Here is a 21,174-nt window from a genome sequence, read left to right on the forward strand (position 1 = left end):
ATGTAACATGATTTGTTTTAAAATACCATCCTGGTTGAACACGGCAGATTTATCTTTTGAGATGATATTATGGTTAAGTTATCTGAAAGATGGGTATCAGATGTTAGTCAAGGGGACTTACCATACTGTAGATATGCCCCTGGATACATGTACGATCATGAATAACTGAATATTATTTGGTATGTTACATGCATTTTGTTTCCTATACAGGATGCAAATATATCTGCTTCAAGTGAGCTGTCAATATTTCATTGACTATAAGTTGACTTAAAGTGGTATACGAATATTTCAGTAGCCTGAGCAACTGGCAATGGAATTTAAAATTTATGTATGGTAGGACATGGCTTTTGTTGAAGGTTCTTACTATAACAGTGTCTATAATATCGTGGGGTATCAGCAAAGCTCCCAATAGAAAGAAATTTGGTTGTTCTTGTTTAAATAGATATTTTTATGTTCAAACTTGATGAATTTGTTTTGCTGGTCTAAATGAGAAACCCTATTGAAATTCAGAATCCTCCAAGGACTTTTTTTTTTGCAGAGTTACTGACCCTTATCACAGGAACCCTGTAAACACTTCTGCTTTCTAGTACAAACAACTTCACATATAATTTGGCATTAATTAAAAAGTAATAAAGTTTAATCAAAAATATATAACTGAGTATAAAAATTCAACAAAACATATCCGTAATGTACATAATGGATGGAATGGAATTCTGGAATGGCACAAAATATTCAAGATTGCTTCAATTTTAACAAACAATGCACAGAGCCTTGCAAACAAACTACTCCCTCAAATATTGTACATAAAGAGGTTACCGTTGTCAAGCCAACAACCGTTTCTATGGTAACAATTAAATACATGACTACAAATATGTTTTCTATGATCTTATAATTAGTTACTGTCCAACAATTTATTTTTAATATAGTTACTATTATGTTATGATGGCTAACTTTACATGATAATACATATTTAGTTTTATGTGTTAACATACACATGTTCACTATTGCCACTGCTTACCATCAAGAGTGTGCAATGTAGTCATGGGCAACTTCATATGTCGGTTTATATTTATGATTTACCATCTATTTGTTCACAGGTTACCATGAACAGTGTTCAATGTAGTCCTGGCAATCTTTACATGATGGTAAATATTTATGGTTTTCTGTTTTACCATCTATTTGTTCACTATCTCCACTGGTTACAGTACTTTCAAGAGTGTGCAGTCACGGCGACCATCATAATGGTTTTCTGTGTTACCATTTATTTGTTCACTATGGCCACTAGTTACCATAAACAGTGTAGTGTGCAAGGTAGTCATGGCAATCTTCATATGATTGTAAATATTTATGGTTTGCTGTGTTGGCATCTATTTGTTCACTATCACCACTGGAATAATCCAATAGATTTTGCTGAATATCATGAATTTATTTGTAATCGTGGTTGGTTGATGTTTGGGTTACCAGCCGTCTTATCAAGTTGATAATATTCATTGATAAGTGTATTTAATGATTCGAGACTGGCAGTAAAATCACCGACTTCCATTCCTTCTACAGATGTATAGTGATGTATGTGAGCCTAGAAAATAGAAATAAAAATATTATTAAAGAGTTCCAAATATTTACATGGATATATACTACTGACATTTATAATAGTAGAAGTCAAATATTTTATTAAAGTAACAGATTGACAAAGAAATGGTGGTATGACAGATAAGAAATGAAAACGTCCTACTCTTCTTCTCTGACTGGGCTAATGAAGACCGGCGTATGCCATATAGTGTGCTATGAGGGAAATTTTGCCTGGACAGTGATGCTCAGCCTACTCTTATATCGACTTCAACTGCCATGGGATCTTTTATGTGAATGTCAATCTGTATGCAGTACCTCTTTTTTTTGTACCATCCTAACAACTAAAGCTTTCCCTTGTCCGATTCCTGTGTTAACCGAGAAGGTTCATCAGAATTTTCCAGCTTGTTTCCCCCTTGTCAGTGGTGCAGTGATGTGGCGAAAAACCAAGTTCCCCGTGTTCACAGTGCTGTAAAACAGCCCTAGGCAGTTGGAATTTGACATAAGAGTATGCTGTAGTGTCGATGTCTGTCCAAAATTTCTGTCATAGCACACTGTATGACATATGCCCGTCTTCATTAGCACAGTCGGAGCAGAGCAGTAAGACATTAAACCCCATTTCATTTCATCCTAGACAGGTCTAGTCTAATTTATTAAAGACATGGTTGAACTTGATGATTAAGTCTATAGTTGTGGCTGCTTAAATTTGATCAATTTTGCAGAAAAATATACCTACCTTTCTCTTGTAAAGTTTAACAAATCTATCTTTTAAATTGGTAAAGCTCTCACATACACACGTGTTATTAGCCATTGTTAATAAAGAATATGGCTGGCCAACTGGGGCTACATTACAAAGACCTGTCTTCCATCCCTCTTGATTCCAATGTATAAATTTGAGACTGGATTTCAATCTGAAAAAAGTAATACAATAAATTTTGCACAAATTTTTATATTAGAGACCATAAAACCAAGAAGAACTTGTAGGACCGTTTTTCCAATTAATTGGTTCAAATTAAACTTTAATTTTTAGCTCTTCTGGGTTGATAAATAAATAACCACTTGAGTCTTGTGAATGGTGTTTTGTTTGATATTAAAAAGTTTGGAACTAGAAGATTTCTGGTTATATTATTTCTGTTTTATAGCATTACATTTAATAACTACTAATATACATGTACAATATAAATAACGTTTTTCACAGGTTCCAAAGTATAAAATAGGTTAATCTCACTGATCTAGCCGATGAAAACAAAACAAAAGTTATAGATACCATCTTGGCCTTGATGTTTGTGGACAGTAATGAGTTATCAGTCATATGTCAACAGATGATTACAAAAAAAGGTATTGATGGCAGTTTTAAATCAATAGAAAGTATTGGAACTTTAGATGGCCATAACTTACTTTAGGATTGACTGATTTGAATAATTTTCAGATCAATGTTTATCAATATAACTACACGTATTTTGTTTATGGTCTAAAAGTCTATATTTGTTGTTTAGTCTGGAATATTAGGTCTTTATTTACCTGTCTATATTACGTCTGATGTCAGACATCTCAACATTTCCACGAACCATGAGAGAACAAGCCAGGTAGAGGCTGTGTTTAGGATCGGCTTTCAAAAGTTGATGTTCTTTAGAAAATGCATCAGTAAACATCTGATCTAACCTTAAAAATAGTGAACATTTAAAACAAATATAAAATGTACAAAAAATGTTGTTTTTTTTTCCATTTTGACAGCCATACTAAAATATATAACCACTGATTGGAAAATACATTCATACTACTGTGAGAAAATTATTTCCTGCTTAAAGCAATCTACTTTACAATTACATTAATATGTTTACTTTGGACAGCAAACACATCCTCTCATTACCACATTTATTAAAAAACACAAGTGCAACTTTCTACAACAGGTCATGATACTGTGCCAATAGACTCAGTTATCACAAATACATTAATAACATTACATTTATGGCATACCCTGACAGTTAACATGTAATTTACAGTAGTTTGAATGGGAAACCAACTTTTCTGAATGTGTTAATCTAATGGTTAATTGGAGAGCTGACACCCAAGGAATGTCAAACAGTGTCTAAAATATGTGTTCCCAAAATGTGCAGTGATCAACTTGAAATGTTGAGTGATCATCCTCATATTGCACAGTAATGAAATAACACTATCTAAAACTATGTGTTAAGTGTAAACCTTTTAGACAGACTGACCAAACGACGGTCTGCAGTGATTACAATACATTACCATATGAAATGTGGACATATAAAAAACTTACCTTCTTGGAGGAAGGTGGACATCTTTAAACACATATAGTGGACTTTGACTAGCAACAAGATAATGTAACCGTGGAAACGGTACCAAGTTCATTGTTATCTCATTCAAATCAACATTTAATGATCCTTCAAATCTGGCAGAACTGAAAATAATAATTGATTGTAATTATTTAATATTAGGTTGAAATCACAGTGTGAGACAAAATCTTATCTCTTAATATCCTAAAGTTCTAATCTAGCGGCAAGATTTTTATTACATAAAACAGGAATATTTAGGAGTGAATAGCGTGTCCTGGTAGTATCCGATTGAATTGGACTAGTGTAGAGTTAGTTTAGTACTATGTCATCTTCTATAGAAGGCTTGACCTCGCTTTAACTCTGTACACCTTATCAAGCGCTTCACGTAATACCCTACATATTTTGGCATTAATTTTGATCAGCCACCGACCTATAGTCTCACGCTTTCCAGCTAAAATGTCTACCAGTGATAATCGAGTTGCAAAGTTCAGAGTTCGTTCAATGTCAAGGTTTCCGTGGAGGTTGCCATGGTTGATTTGAGTGTGCTTGTGCCACAAACTCTGATTGGTCACTACTGTTCACATGTTTGTGGTAAAGGGAGATAATGTAGCCATAAGTTGGGGAATTGCAGGCCAGTTTAGCAAGGGTCGTAGTTTCAGGAACATGGTACAAAGTTTGCCTTTATCTTTTGTCATGGAACAGCTCAATTGATGAAGATAACAGCGTTGGCCTGAGATGATAGCTGTTTGTGTAGGGATAACTGATAAAATGTCCATGATGTAACGATTCATGTTCCTTATTCTTTAAACTTTCTCCCAATCTGCTTTTCTGATGTATAAAATTATGCCAGCCAAATGCAATTATAAAATGATAAAAAACACCTACCTTGTCATGTTAAGTAATAAGTTAGCTACTATATTATTCATGGCATCAAATGGCTTCTCATCTTTACTTATAGCTCCCTCTATATTAGTTATAGCACTATCAGGTTTTATACTATTAGATACTGTTGACGTAAAAACCTTTTTACCAGTTTTTGTTGATGGTATGGCATGTGATATTTTATTAACAATATCTACTAAAGCCTGGAAAATGATGAAAGAAAATCATATGAAACTTAGAAACAGTTATTTTGATTGGGCCAGAGAGAGAGAGAGAGAGAGAGAGAGTTTAACATCCACTAGACACAAACTAGGTAATTTTGGGACTAACATATGGATCAATTTTATTTCAATAATTTGTTCGTGCATAGGGGTCTTTAGCAGTGGGAGGAAACCGGAGGACCCAGAGAAAACCCACAAGATTGACAGGCGACTCTACTCCTAATCACATACACTTTACTCGTGCACGTTAAATCACTAGACCACCCAACCCCCCTAGAGTTTAACATTTCTGATGGCTACACTGATATTCGTCTCGACTCAGCTGACAATCTGAATTACTAAATAAATCAGTAAGGAAGCCTACAATAATTATGTTCGGCAACTCAGCTGTTGATCAATTTAAATTTCTGCTAATGATTTGATATCTACCAATACTATTTGAGTAGTCTTTGGAAGAAAGAAAAAAGAAAAAAAAACATGAAATGATACAACTGAAGGGAAGCCTACCTTTGTTTATATTTGGTAATACTAACTTGATTTTCTATAGTATCTACCTTTGTTTCTATTTGGTAATCTATAGGTATCTACCTTTGTTTATATTTAATAATACTAACCTGATTTTCTATAGGTAAAACACAATCAGCCTTTTCTGTTAATTGTCTCATGGCCAAAACACTGTTATAAGGGGAGGTAATCACATCATCTTCAGCGGATGGATAAACTGCTGTTACAAATCTGAATATAGATTAAAGATACATTAGGTAAGATTAGATAAAGAGTTGACATCTCTCGCTATTATCGTTAAAAAATAAATAATGAAAAGGTAACATGTTGAAAATTTCAAACAAATTACTTCCCTCTGAGCCTCATTATCGTTGTTAGAAGAACAGTGTAGCTTTGATTGTCATTGTTACCTTTTTTCTATAACCGTATCAACTGCAAAACATATTGAAAATCTAGACTATATGATGGCATTGAGAATTGATTATAGTCTTGGTAAGTTAATTAAGGTCTAATTAATAATTTATATAACATTTAAGGTCTAAAGAAAGACCTGCAATAGGCAGATTTAGCTCTTGTATATTAATAGATTACATGTAAATAAATTAATAGAGTTTCTCTGATCATCTCATAATGTTAATTTTCAGGAACAATACATAAGAGGCAAGAAGAAAATGCGAAATACATCATTACCTATATGACTATCCAAAACTAGGTCGGCATTTTAAACTAATTGAGTTATATGACCCCACCCCATCCCCATCCCCTATTCAGGAAAATAAAATAACTTTGGAAATACATTTGTACTGAAACTATAGAGGATATAGGGATCATTTTGAAAGTAACCCAGGCTTTCTTTGAGTGGCCAAAAAGTAACATAGTTTACTACTTTATTAGTTATTTTGAGTGACATATGTGACAGCATGTGCTCAGACGCTATATAAAACTATTATGCCAAGTGGTCACTTGACCACAATCAAACGAACATTTGATTGTGATTCAATCATTGTAATCTCACTCACTGCACAGAGCTACGCCTCCATTCATTTCCCCTCGGGCTATTTTAGGTTGACTTAAATTTCCAAAGATAACAAACCAGAAAAAAGAGTTAACCTGATTACCTGTATACATCCGGATATTCATCTGCTAAAATATCTAACACAAACGTACCAACACCAGATCCAGTTCCTGTTATATAGAGAATACATAAATCATTTTAAAATCTAAATAAAAAGGTGATGAATTAAATCATACTAATTATTGAATATGCATATTCTTTTAGAAATTCTAACATAACAATTAGAACTCTCAAATATAATGTCAATCTTTCCGAAACAAACGTCATTTTGGTTCCAAACTAATTTATGAATTAAGTTTTCAAATTAAACGTAGTACTTAAGAACTGTGGAATTTGCAGATGACCATAATGTAGTATGTTATATCGGTAGCTCCATGCAAAGATTCAACATGGCTGGTTTATATAAATTAAAGATACATTGTCCTCAAAGTATTTATCGAGTGGTTATTTACAATAAAATTAAGGCAAATTTGGTATATATGGAAAGTATAGATGCCCTATCTTACTAGAAATTTACTGGATTACCCGAAAAACACCCACAGGGCAAAAATGCCAGGGTATCACTAACTGGCAACCTGACTGTTGTTGCCAGTTTATTGTACGGCGAGAGCAGTTCTTATTTCTTGATCAAATGGTAAAGCGGTTTTGGGAACATTGAGAGTGTCAACATTTAAAAGACTCTGCAATTAAACGGTGGAAAAAGAAGTTGACAGAAAATAATTAAGAATTTAATTGGGCCTCAATATGTATGGTAAATAGACAGTAAGTAATACATTCTGAAAAATGGACCCTCCCTCAATAAAGTTAGATGACAAACATGGCTTCTAACAACAGTTTATTTATAGCTTGGGGTATTTCCCTGCGAATACACATTTTAGAGAAGGATTTGAAGCAAATTTTTGACAGATTAATTAGTTTGAATACATGTTTTTAGTCCAAATATATCATCAAATCACACAATTTGGTTACCGGTATATTTTAAGCAAATCAAATTTTTGCTTTTGATTTATGCAATGATAGGCCTACAATATATGTGATTAAATATTTCTTTCTTATTATAGATTATAAAACACAACATAGAAATAATTTCCACGATTTTTTTTAAAAATAGGCCTATAATGACTGCAGTTCAACTTCTAAATTAAAGGGACAATAACACTCTTGCTGGCTTGAAAGCTCCAGAAAATAAATAATATCTCTTTCTTAGTACTAGATGTTTAAGTGTCCTACCTGTTGTGTAAATTATCCATTACATCCTATTTTACTTGTCCAGAGGGTTCGAAAATATTTTTAAATCGAAGTTTCATTTGAAAAGGTTTACGTTAGACGTTTCAAACCATTATGTTGAATTTTTCAAAATTTTTAAATAAGGTGTGTTAAAATGAAATTTGTATCATCAATTAATTGAAATATTCTAAAATAGTACAATTTGTTGACCAGAATAAAGATTGGGACATATTATTCAGTTACAACAAGAGTGGTATTGAGCCTTTAACCCCCAAAAGATCAAAAATCGTGTTTCTTTCTTTATTGTCAAATTTATATATAGCCAGTTATATCGAAACCATACTTAGTAGGCCTACAATATTGTATGCTTTATAAAATCTGGAATTAATCATCATGTTCTCAAAATAATAGGGTGTAGCATTGAATTTAACCAAGTCCAAGTGTGGGCGGGAAATACCCATTGTTCCCATGCAACGTCATAAATAAACATGGGGAATCCCAAAGTTCATCGGGACACGTTACTAAAAATAGAACTAAGACGAAACGAGAAAGCTGCGAAAAGCTGGATTCAAATTGCAGTCGATTTTATAATCAGTGGTATTGATACCTCGTCAACAAAACAGTGTACTGGTTATCAGATTATTGTTATTTTTAGTTATCGGAGGGAGTAAACATTTCATGAGTAATAGCGTGGGAATCCCGTGACGATGATAAATTCAAACATGTCGTCCACCTTAAGTTTACGCTCCAAAATCCAAGACGAACATCTAACATGTACTGTTTGTATGGAATATTTTACACGGCCAAAAGCGCTGCCGTGTCTACATACTTTCTGTGAGGGATGCCTGAGAGATTTTATCTACGGAAGAGGGTGGGAAAGGGAAGGAAAATTCCCTTGTCCAATTTGTCGAACGGAGTCAGAAATTCCAGAGGGCGGAGTGGAGAATTTCCCTGACAATCATTTAGTAAACAGCTTGTCGGACACTGTAACTCATGCAAGACGACCACCAAGGATTCCCCCGAGACCGCCAAGGTGCCCCCCTCCCCAAGAAGATGAAACCAGTGGAAGAGCAGCTGCGTGGATTCCTGTTAGCACTAAAACATGTAAATCGGATGTCCCACCTCTGTATCCAGTACTGACAGAGGTAACTCCTTCACAAGGACCCAATGACAATCTGCAATCAAATCCACAGCAATCAGGTGCTATACCTTGTAGCCATGGCATGGTTCTTCAGTTTGGAAAATATGGTCCAGGACATGTGGACTTTTTAAAACCATCAGGGCTTGCCATTAACTGTCACGGAGATTTTATCGTTACGGACGAAGGAGGGAATCGTATTCTTATCTTCAATAAATCTGGCCAGTTAAAATCTAAAATTGTTTGTACCAAATGTGCTATTAGAGATGTCGCAGTTACTCCTACTAATGATATTTTAGTCAGTGTGACCTCATCAGGGTCTGCCATCATGCATCTGTACAACATGAGCGGAAAGTTACTAGCAGAATTCGGACAGCATTATCATTTTGAGAATCCAATGGGAATAACTTGTCTGAAAAATGGTTATGTGGCTGTCACGGGTCTCGAGTCATTATGTGTGTATATCTTTACTGATCAGTATAAATTGTCGACCAAGTTTGGTCGAAAAGGTTCAGGAGATGAAAGATTTCTCTCCCCTTGTTATGTGGCTTCAGACAACAAAAACCAGCTAATTGTATCCGACAGTGTCAATCACAATGTACAAATTTTTTCGTCCACAGGAAAATTCAAAAATCGTTTTGGAGGTGAAGGAAGTAAACATGGGTATTTCAATACTCCCTTGGGTGTTGCTACTGATGACAAAAACAACATAATCGTTGCCGATAGCAATAATTACCGAGTTGAAGTATTTTCATCCAAGGGACGTTATTTGGGGAGTATTGTCGAAGATACATCTGAAATCGGTCCTAAAGTTAAACCAGTGAATGTTGCTGTAACCATTAACCACCAATATGTGGTCTTATTAGTTGGGCCACAGTTTGCTGAGGTCCGCGTCTATTTGCCAAAATTGTCACAGCTAAATGTAGATGCCCCTGATGCATGTAAACATCAGTAGACAAATGACCTTGTTTTGACTGAACTGAACATTGTATTGCAATAAGGATAGCAATTACATGTAGTTACCTCTTTCTTTGTGCCTTCAAAATTAACTGCTGTGTGCTGACATACTGCATTTTACCACCATACAAAATAATATGAACTTTTATGTAAAAATGCTATACAGTTGAATGTTTGTTGTGATAAATAATCTAAATGCCATTTTAAAATATATCCAGGCAAGAATGGTGTGCAATATTCTGAAGTACAATTATTCCAATATTTTGCCCACCTAGCACTAAAGTCGTTTCCACATTAGTGTTAGCGAGGCAGCTCAGTAGGCATAACATCCACTTTGTGTCTTGATATTCAAGACTACACAATAACAAAGATGTCTGTCTCCATGTAATACTGATACATGTATATAGTGCAAACCCAAACTTTTAATGTAAAAACTTATGAACTGAAATCTAGTGTCATTATATAGCATCAATGTTATTTTTAATACCTCATTTATGTTTCAAGTTTCTACAGAAAATGCTACAATGTAAGTGTATCGCTTGCACTAGCCACACATACATGTACATGTACATACAACGCTTCATCAATCATAGAACTAGGATACTAGTTCTATGATTTGTATGAATACGGATACCTCATCTTGTTCAGTGTTGGTGAAAATCATAGCACATTTAAAGCTTACAGAGGCATTATGTAAGATTTAGATAAAGACCTGGCAGTGATAGTTCAAAAATAGATAATTAATACATGTAGGCTACATTGGAAATTTCAGTCAAATTACTTCATTATGAGTGAAGTTACATGTACATTGTTTGGATTATTAAGTACCATTATAGGATAATAGACAAAATCTCGATTATCCTTTATAATGTTAAATTATTAAATGGAGCAGCTGTTTTAATCATTTCAATATTTCTTCCATTTGAGTGTTGACTATGAGCTTGTCGTGTGAATAAATGTCCAAATAATAATTTATATTAAACATTTGACGATATAAAAAACAGCATCAGATGTAGCCCGTCTTACATAATGTATCTTTAATACTGTACTATTTTAGTCTTATTTCAACAATTCCAGAAAAATGAGGATTCTCGATAAAATGCACCAATTTTATATACTGCTATTTGGAATGTTTTTTGAGGTACACTATTAATTTTATATACTACTATTTGGAATGTTTTTTGAGGTACACTATTAATTTTATATACTGCTATTTGGAATGTTTATTGAGGTACACTATTAATTTTATATACTGCTATTTGGAATGTTTATTGAGGTACACTATTAATTTTATATACTGCTATTTGGAATGTTTTTTGAGGTACACTATTAATTTTATATACTGCTATTTGGAATGTTTATTGAGGTACACTATTAATTTTATATACTGCTATTTGGAATGTTTATTGAGGTACACTATTAATTTTATATACTGCTATTTGGAATGTTTTTTGAGGTACACTATTAATTTTGAAAACGACAAGAGAATCATTGTAGAAATGTAGTTCAGACTGAAATACAGTAGAACTGACATTTGTGAATATTTTAAAAGTAGGAAAGATGTTTGTATATCTATGGTCTGCATACTGTAGATTGATGGCAAAGAGTCATAAAAAGTACAAATTTGGTTGGACCCTGTTTCGTGTAAGGGGACCCAGAACATCATGGTTATTCATACAAAGTAAATTACAAGTAGTAGTTTGTACACTTGTACACACAGATCTACAAAGCAGTATGCTAAATAAATACAAATGAAATCAACTCAACTGGTGGGGTTGAGTGGCCAAACGGTTTAATGCGTACAAATCAGATCACAATGTCTATCATTGTGTCAAGTTCTGTAGTTTCGATTCCCGCTTGTACGTGACAAGAGTAGGGTCATGGATTTTCTCTGGGTCCTCTGGTTTCTTCCCAAAGTGAATTAATGAAATAAAATTGAAACATGTTAGTCCCGAAATTACCTAGTTTGTGTTGAGTGGACATCAAACCCAATTTCTCTCTCACACTATATCAACTGGGAATTTAACCTATGTTGAAATGTATTTTCACTTCAGTTTTATAATGATCTGATATTTATTTTAAAAAGATTAGTTTAATGTCAATCAAATCATCATTACGTGTATTTTTGTAAAGCATGACTAGTCCCTCTTCTGAAAATATAATACAAGTAACCAAGCTTATATTTTTAAATATTATTTATAAATGCAATTAGGTTGTGATATGTATTCTGAAGTCGATTTACTAATTTGTCATTAATTTGTACTTCAAAAATATTATAATCTCTAATTTTATAATTGTTATATATTGTAATTAGATGTTGATTAATATAAATTAGATGTTTCAATATTTTGATCTTGTTTATTTATTCATTAGATTTTTAGCACAGGGTGTTTGGGTTTATGAGACTCTCCAACACTCTCTGTCCTAATTTTGTTCCTTAAAGATGCATAAAGAAAGAAATCCCTATTTTGTGCAATCAAAAATCGGCAAATTGAAAATGTCCAAAAAATAAAATGGAAAGAAAATGATGAATCAGACAAGAAAACTTGATAGGCCCCCATGTCCAGTAAGTACTAAAGCAGATGAGGTATCAACTTTGCACCATCCCATTATTGCTGTTACATACAGGCCAATTTATTTAACTAAAGGTGAATGCCACAATTAGCGGTCTCATTTGTTTTATTCACTTTCTTTCCAACAAATGGGTGAGTTATAATCCCAGAAACCATAGCAGAACTACTGTCCAATCAGAATCACCAATCTGGATCGTAATGATTCTTTTTTCACAGCTATGATTTAGTTCCACATAGCACTGACAGAAAAAATATAAAGATTTTAATAACCTTGCCATAGTCTTTTTATCATGTGAGTTTTATCTTGTTTTTGTCAGAAATAACTGTTCCAGTTGTGTACTTGAACTGAAACTACAGCAAAGGGTTCTAAACTTCTAAATCTCATATGTGATGATGTAATTTCCAAAACTTTGCATGGACTGACAGTGGACAGGTTTGGCTGAGAGTATTTGTAGTCTAACCTTGTTCATAAAACGAATGTGCTCTAATTGTTTTGGGTTTGGCATGACAACATTAAGATATTTCTTGATTCAAGAACAGTACAACTGCAATTCAGAAGACGAATTATTCAATTTTGGGGGGTTGTGTTTTAAAGTTACAATTTCATATTTTTACGTTATATTTTTAATAAAGCCTTAAAATAGATGGTATCTATAAACAGTCCTACCTTGTTAAAGAATAATCCTATTAATCCTATAATTCACTATTGCCAGTTGAGAAATTGGCAAAAATATCATTTTCCTCTTCAAATTCAAACGTTTGAAAATCGCTACTCCATGGTGGAGAATAGAAAACAAGGGAGGTAATTGGGAGGTAATTGTGTTATTATTTCCGGTGTAAATGAGTTTTAAGTGTGAGAATGACACCTATGATCTATAATAGTGAGTTGACAACCTATTGCGCAAAGACATACAAATAATTATGTTTTGACTTTCTTAGAAAATATGAAATTGTAACTTTAACTGATCAATAAAGACTGAAACAAAGAGAGAATTTACCTCCGCCCATCGAGTGTAAAATAAAGAAACATTGTAAACAATCACAAAATTCAGCTGCTCTTCGAATTGTCTCCGAGATCTGTTCCCCATACTGAGATCCATACATTTTATGTCCAACAGCCCTGTAATATGAGTAAGTATAATGAGATAAAAACATGGTTATATAAGTTGGCTACTTCTGAATATTTCCATTAAAAATTTAGATGCATCATCTCTTTGATTGTTAGTTTTCCTCATAAAATGACAAGATCTCTTCACTTTGGGCCAAAAATAAAAGAGTTGATTTCATTAAGTTTTACAGTTCAAATTATCTATTATTATTACAGCATATTTATAGTGGTACCTTTCACATCACATGTTTAGGTGCACTTTATGAAGTGACAATATAAAAGAAAAAAATTATGGACATGTTAAAAGTTGTATATACAGAGTCAGTCAAAAGCTTGTTTAAATAAATGTGTTAGTACAAAGGTATATTTTTAACCCATTTTGCTCAAATAAATTCTTATAGTAATTTATTTAATCTTTCAAGAGAGAGAGAGAGAGAGAAATGGGGTTTACTTCATTTTGGGACTAACATGGTTCAATTTTATTTCAACAATTTGCTTGCGTGTTGGGGTCTTTAGCAGTCGGAGGAAACTGGAGGACCCAGAGAAAACCCAAGCGACCCTACTCCTTGTCACGTACAACTGGGGAATTGACACCATGCCAGTTGACTCAATGACAGACCTTTAATGATACAACGCGCACGCGCTAACCATTCGGCCCCTTAATCTTTCAAAGTCTTGATCAGTTAAGTAATTAATACCACAAAATTATTCAATATATTATTTACCAATTGTTTCCACATCCTGATACATCTGTGATCAACTGTCGACAGTCAAAAACATCTCGCAATGATCCCTTCATAATTTCACTAACTACACCCTCTTCCATATCAACCAATACAGCCTATAAGAAAGAATGGTAATCTATCTTTCATGCTCTATTTATAAACCAACATCAACATTAGCAAAGGCTCTGAGCATTTTTTTTTATGTTTCTGATTCTGTTTGGATAATATTTTACTTTATAATTTTTTAAGACATACACAACTATTCTTACATTTGAACTTACCCTTGCTTTCAAGGATCGTATTTGACCTTTGCTTTCTGAAACTGAAATATTTGGAGGGTCATCGTAGCGACTGTCAACATTACGGAAGAAACTACTTAATGATTCATCATAAACACCTCGCTGAAAGTAAAAAAAAATAGGATTTAATTCAAAGAGATCTTTTAATGTGACTAGACAGTTCTAATTGGCATGTTAAATATGTGTCAAGTTTGAGAGAGAGAAATGGGGTTTAACGTCCACTCGACACAACTAGGTCATTTCGGGACTAACATATGGTTTAGGGGTCTTTAGCAGTGGGAGGAAACGGGAGGACCCGGAGAAAACCCACGAGGTTGGACAGGCAACCCTACGTACAACCGGGGATTCCAAACCACGCCAGTCGACTCAATGACAGACTTTATGATACAGCGCGCGCATGCTAACCATTCAGCCATCCACCCCCCCGTAAAGTTTGAGACAGATCAGAAAATCCAAGTCTGCTGATGACACTACTAGTAAGCTTACATGTATATTTATTTACAAATTGTACACGACCTGACACTACTCACCTTATTTATTGCTGCATGTTCTCGAAGAGCTAAATCCCAGAACTGACAACCAATCTGATTACCACACTGGCCAACTAGAAATAAAATTATATATGAAAAAAATTGAAAATTAAGACTCATCAGAACAATTTAAAAATCAATCTGTCTACCAATTTTTTAAAACAGTTTACACCAAACCTGAACTCTAATCCTTAAAGATGCATTATGTAAGATTTAGATAAAGAGCTGGCTGTTCTTGCTATAATAGTTCAAAAATAGATAATGCAAAATGAATATATTGAAAATTTCATTCATAAAGGGCATGGATTGTTTTTTTATCGTAGCAACGGTATTTATAAATTAAGACTCGGCCTTGACAAATAAACGCTACGATTTTCAATTAAAAATGACAATTTGGCATAAAGAAAGGCATATTTTCAAATATTGATAAAAATTATTGTGATACATGTATATGTTTGGTGTACTATGGGTGCCATAGTAAATACATATTATCTTAAACATACATTATGCAAGAGCTAAATCTACCTATTGCAGGTCTTTCTTTAGGCCTGAAATGTTATCTAAATTATTAATTAGACATTAATTATCTTATTCAGACCATAATCAACTCTTGATGGCATCGCTAGGCTGCAATGTTTTTTGGATTTTTCGAATCCCCGGTTGTACGTGGCAAGGAGTAGGGTCGCCTGTCCAACCTCGTGGGTTTTCTCCGGGTCCTCCGGTTTCCTCCCACTGCTAAAGACCCCTACGCGCAAGCAAATTATGTAAATAAAATTAAACCATATATGTTAGTCCTAAAATGACCTAGTTTGTGTCGAGTGGACGTTTCTCTCTCTCTCCTCTCTCTCTCTCTCTCTCTCTCTCTCTCTCTCTCTCTCTCTCCTTTACACTATCTAGTTTTTAACTATTATAGTGAGAACTGCCAGCTCTTTATCTAATCTCCCATAATGTATCTTTAATAAAATTTCATATTATTTGCTGTTGAATGATTAAAATTTTTCAAAATATTTTCAATTTTATTTTATTTTATCTATTATTATTTTTTTTTTTAATAATTTTTTTTTCCCATTCATTTAAAAACAACTTTTTAATTTTATTTTATTACATTTTTAAATTTTCTATGTATTTATTTTAGTTTGTATTTCATTTTTTTTATTGTGTGTATGTAATGTTGAGAATCAGAAATGATCAATGGAAACATGGCCTACAGATAAGGGATTGTTAACCAACGATGAACTGAAATAATTGACTTTGTTAAAGATAAATTTTGTGAAGACTCCTGGAGTCTGACCAAGCAGCATTTCTCACCCATATTCCAGCACCTGGAATGTTGGTAAACATATTCCTAACGACAATAAAACATATATATTTGTTTATCACAATAATAATTCTTACCATTATATTAGAAAATATTTTAAGACATTTTAAGAAGTATTTATAATAAAACAAGCGGTTGCCATGCAAGATACGCCCACATTTTGCAAGAGATGGAGACAGAGAACAGTCAGGGTCATAAATGGGTCATACATTTTAGTTGTCAATACAGACCATTTATAACTGATAGTTTTTGGCTATAAATTACTTTATTTTATGATCAGTAGTGGAATACCGCGTTTTATCAGTGAAATAAAAGTGTTATTCCACTGGCTAGCAGTAGTCCATGTGGTTTTTACCTAAAATGGGGGATCATGTGGCTAAGTGGGTAAGGCGCTGGCCTTAAACCCAATTTCATTTCATTTCAATTTTACCTAAAATGATTGTAAAATCATAAAATAAATAGAACATTTTACGCATTCGTGAAAATATAAGTTTTCTTGCTTCTCAATGGAATAAAATATGTTATTCACTCTAAAACGACAATTATCCTCTATATATTATAGTAATGGGTCAACAGGAAAGTAGAACTAGAAAGTAGTCAAGTACCAAAAGTAAATAAACAGGAAAATGTGTTTAACACTAAAATTAGATTATTCACATATTTGGCTGGTTTGACCAGGATGTTTGCTCTGTAATGAAAGTATAGCCAGATCTATACAATATTACACAAATCCAACTACTATCACATCAAATATACTTACTAGCATGTTTTGTTATTTGGTGCCTACTAGCATGTTTTGCTTTTTTTGATGGGGGGTAGGCAGATAGGATTTTATTGAATCTGAGAGAGAGAAAGAGAGAGAGAGAGAGAGAGAGAGAGAGAGAGAGTTTAATGTCTACTCAACACAAACAAGGTCATTTTGGGACTAACATATGGTTCAATGTAGAGCCTTTAGCAGTGAGAGGTAATCGGAAGACCAGGAAAAAAAACATAAGGTTGGACAGACGACCCTAATCCTTGTCACTACAAGCGGGGAATAGAAACCATGCAGCTTTTATCTTTCAGCCACCCAACCCCCCATATTGAATCCCAACGCCCATACAACTCATATAAATATACTATGAAAATAGCCTATTATTGAAAACGACTAGTGTAATCTTGTCGAAATGTTGTGTGGTTATTATCCACCAGGATTATTTTGTGGGAAACTAGAGTATGGTAGTTACTAGTTGGTACATTTTATTTGCTACATGTAGCAGATACTTAAGCTGGAGAATCTATTGTAGGTAGTTTTGCAAGACCATAAGATCTCAATTTCAAGTTACCAAATACAATTTCAGTTTTACAGAAAATATTAAATTGAGATCTAAGGCTGTTTGTGTGTTTGATAATCACAGTTGAAGGGGAGATACATGTAAGCTGAACTGCTCAATGTGGAGTGGGAGTATTGCTGTTGACTTATATCTACACCTTTTACATATTACAGAAAGTAAATGATTGTAAGTTAACGTCAACAAAACACAAACTAGGTCATTTTGGGACATAGTTCAATTTTATTGCAACAGTTCGCTTCAACATAGGGTTTTTTAGCAGTGGAAGGTACCACCAACCCTACACCACTCCATCAAATAATTCACTGCTATCAATTAAAACAAGTGGTTGCCATACAAGACATTGAAGAAGGGGGGGTGGTGAAATCTATAGGATTAGGACTCATCCTCTCATTCATGATCTTTTTATCCTTAACATATCTGTTAAGTTTCATCTGAACAGGACAATATTGTAGACCCTGGGGATACAGCTCTAGAATGGAAGGTCTGATGTCTACCAAAGTCAAACTTTTGATCCTTAACACATCCTTTAAGTTTCATCTCATGAAATGGGGTTTAACATCCTACTGTTTTGCTCCGACTGGGCTAATGATCCGAACAACTAGACAGCGGTCCTTGTCAGGCCCTCCGTCCTGCACCACTGACACGGGGAAAACACGCCAGAAAATCCTGATGAATTTTCCTGGTCAATGCAGGGATCGAACACGCGACCTCCAGGCTAGCGAGCCAGCGTCTTACCCACTTAGCCACTGTGGCTCCCATTTGGTTAGTATTACTCATTGACACAATCCCGATTATCAGTGAGTTGATTAATTTATACTATGCTGCCACCTAGTCAATCTAGGATATATACCCTCAGATTTTTAAGATTGTTTGCCGCCATTTCTCAATGAGAATCACCAGTACTCCAAAATTAAATTTTAATCGCCACTATCATATTTTTATCGCAAATTGCGACTTTGGCAACCAACAGCTAGACATATGGTCAGGGGCGACAACAATATACGTCCACATGAAAACGTGGGCGTATCAAAAGTTTATTTCCCGTAAACATACTAAAATCTTGCACAGTAGGCTAACTGAGCACGCAGAAAATGGAAAGTCCAATTTGCATCAAAAAGTAAGGGGGAATTAGGTTAGGGTAGACTTACTGTAAACACAATAACTTCTAAACTAGCTGGGGTTGCTCGATGGTCTTTACATGTATTTCATCAAATCGACAGATGCATAAGATATGAACATGCCAGAGATCATGGACTTTCTATGTTGCACTGTTGAGATATATTACCGTAAACATATCAAATATAAAAGAAAATTGGGTTAGGGTAGGTTCCCTGCGCACACAATAACTTTCAAACTAGCTTTGGTGTTTATTTCAGCAAATCAACAGATGCATATATAGGGTATGAGCATGCCAAAGTTTATTAACCTTCTATGTTGATTATCGAGTTATCACTACAAATTTACTAGCAACCGGATTAACAAAGGGTAAAGGGTAGGCCCTACTCCCACGCTGCCAAAAAAAAAACAAAAAAAAAAAAAACTTTGGTGCCAAGGATGAATAAACTACTAGACTGTAAAATTTCAGAAGCCTCCTTCATGTATGTTGCATTTTCGAAATATATACACGTGTATCTATCAAAAACATACCAAAAATATGGGGAGATCGAGTAAGCGTAGACTCACAGGGAACTCAATAACTTCTAAAGTAGCAATCTCAAAATTTATCTTTAACAAAGTTGAATTAGGCCTATTTTTGTTCGTTGTAGCCTTCTAGCAACATAACTTGCTTAAGAATTACTCTAGGTTGTGTTTTCATTGATCATTTCTGATTCTCAACATTACATACGTCACAAAATAGTTTTCAAAATTCATAAAATACAATTGAAAATAATTTGAAAAATGCTAATAATTCAACAGCAAATAATATGAAATTTTATTAAAATAATATGTAATTGCTATGCCAACCATAGTTCATCAGATATGAGTTGAAATAATAGTGGCTTTGGCCTTTTGGGTTCTATTTCATTAAGGTGCCTCTGGCAGTTCTTGTGGTCATAGAAACTTGAATTTTAAGGGGGTGAATGTTATTGTTAAACTTAAAGAGGACGATCTCGACTGAAATTTGGTGTGTGGAAATCGCTAGTCCAGGTTTCTCCATTTGAAAAATGATGGAAAGCCATAAACAGTCCTCCTGAAAGTCCCGAGGAGAATGATTCACCCTCTCCTGAAATTTAACTACTTAAAATTGAGTGTATCTGTTATGGTGCAACTGTAATGTATTTTATTTGTCCAAAAAGTCCAAATAAAATAATCTATTTAAAATGCTATCAAGTTTCTGTTTGTTTAATATCTTTAAGAAGACATAAAATTATTAAAAAAGTACTGAACATATAGAATAAAAACAGACTAGAGTTCCATATATAGATGAAGTTGTCACAGTATTTTCATCAAGAAGAGGATACAATTATCATTCATGATGAAAACAAGACTTACAGAATATAACAATAAAAATTTGTCTGCTAAATCCCTGTTGGCGAGGTTAGATGAGATAACGATAGATGAAGTTCTCAAGGTATTTTCATCAAGAAGAGGATATAATTATCATTCATGTAAACAAGATTTACCGAATAAAAATAATAATTCATCTGCTAAATGCAGCCATTTTGCTGCGGTGAAAGGCAATTCTTATTCGCAAGGTTGATGAGATAACGCTAGTATCAAAGATCGGTCATATTATGTGATACTGATATAAGCGGCCAAGTTATTCAGCCTGCGGCAAACAAAGAATACAGAATGTATGAGCCGCTTATATCAACATAATGTCATAAAATGACGCCATGTGATCGACCGTCTTCAAACTAGTGTTCTCCCGTTTCCGTCAATAACAAATCACAGAGATTCAATTCAATGAGTTCATTGTTTTTTAATGGCTCTCAGATTCGAAAGGAGCTTGAACATGAACGCTCCTGACACAACATTTAGGTGTGCGATGGAGCGCAAGCGCGATCACACTCCTAAAAAAGTAAGTCCTGTAGTCCCATTTATCATCCACTAAAAAGTATCTACGACCACAGGTAAATGGTAGAGGTACATTTAATACTGAAATAGAACCGAAATAATGTGGGATTTGGTTAGATTTGGGTGGTTTGGGTAAATCGTGCTACTCATCCGAGTTGACATTTGATTTTTAGACGAGGCAATTCAAGATTTTGGTGTTGTGTTGCTGTAAACGAAACCATCGACTAAAAGGCGATTGAAATACCTTGAACAACAATAGACTGTGTCATAATCTTGCGTATTGGTGGATTAGGGCTTTAAATTAATTAACTATCACACATTTTCAATAATTTTCATTAAAAAAAATGCAATTTGGCGTCCATGACAGTCTTTTTTTAGGGGCGACAACTCTCGTCATGC

At 34.0% G+C, this 21,174-nt stretch overlaps 2 protein-coding genes across 2 annotated transcripts; one reads left to right on the forward strand and one right to left on the reverse strand.

The window, feature by feature from the left end:
- Positions 1 to 1,008: 1,008 nt before the first annotated feature.
- Positions 1,009 to 21,151, reverse strand: LOC126808715 (tubulin epsilon chain). The gene is made up of 12 exons (XM_050533645.2): positions 21,020 to 21,151; positions 15,106 to 15,179; positions 14,558 to 14,677; positions 14,277 to 14,392; positions 13,442 to 13,563; positions 6,592 to 6,658; positions 5,584 to 5,704; positions 4,752 to 4,951; positions 3,851 to 3,991; positions 3,088 to 3,228; positions 2,303 to 2,477; positions 1,009 to 1,576 (listed from the first exon to the last, which is right to left on the reverse strand). Exons 1-12 carry the CDS (start codon positions 21,042 to 21,044, stop codon positions 1,418 to 1,420), a joined length of 1,461 nt encoding a protein of 486 aa, XP_050389602.2. The 5' UTR covers positions 21,045 to 21,151; the 3' UTR covers positions 1,009 to 1,417.
- Positions 8,310 to 12,209, forward strand: LOC130013066 (tripartite motif-containing protein 2-like). The gene has a single exon (XM_056101528.1). It carries the CDS (start codon positions 8,483 to 8,485, stop codon positions 9,866 to 9,868), a length of 1,386 nt encoding a protein of 461 aa, XP_055957503.1. The 5' UTR covers positions 8,310 to 8,482; the 3' UTR covers positions 9,869 to 12,209.
- Positions 21,152 to 21,174: the final 23 nt, after the last annotated feature.

The sequence above is a fragment of the Patella vulgata genome, chromosome 1 (genome assembly GCF_932274485.2).
Source record: "Patella vulgata chromosome 1, xgPatVulg1.2, whole genome shotgun sequence".
In the NCBI taxonomy this organism is placed as follows: domain Eukaryota; kingdom Metazoa; phylum Mollusca; class Gastropoda; family Patellidae; genus Patella; species Patella vulgata.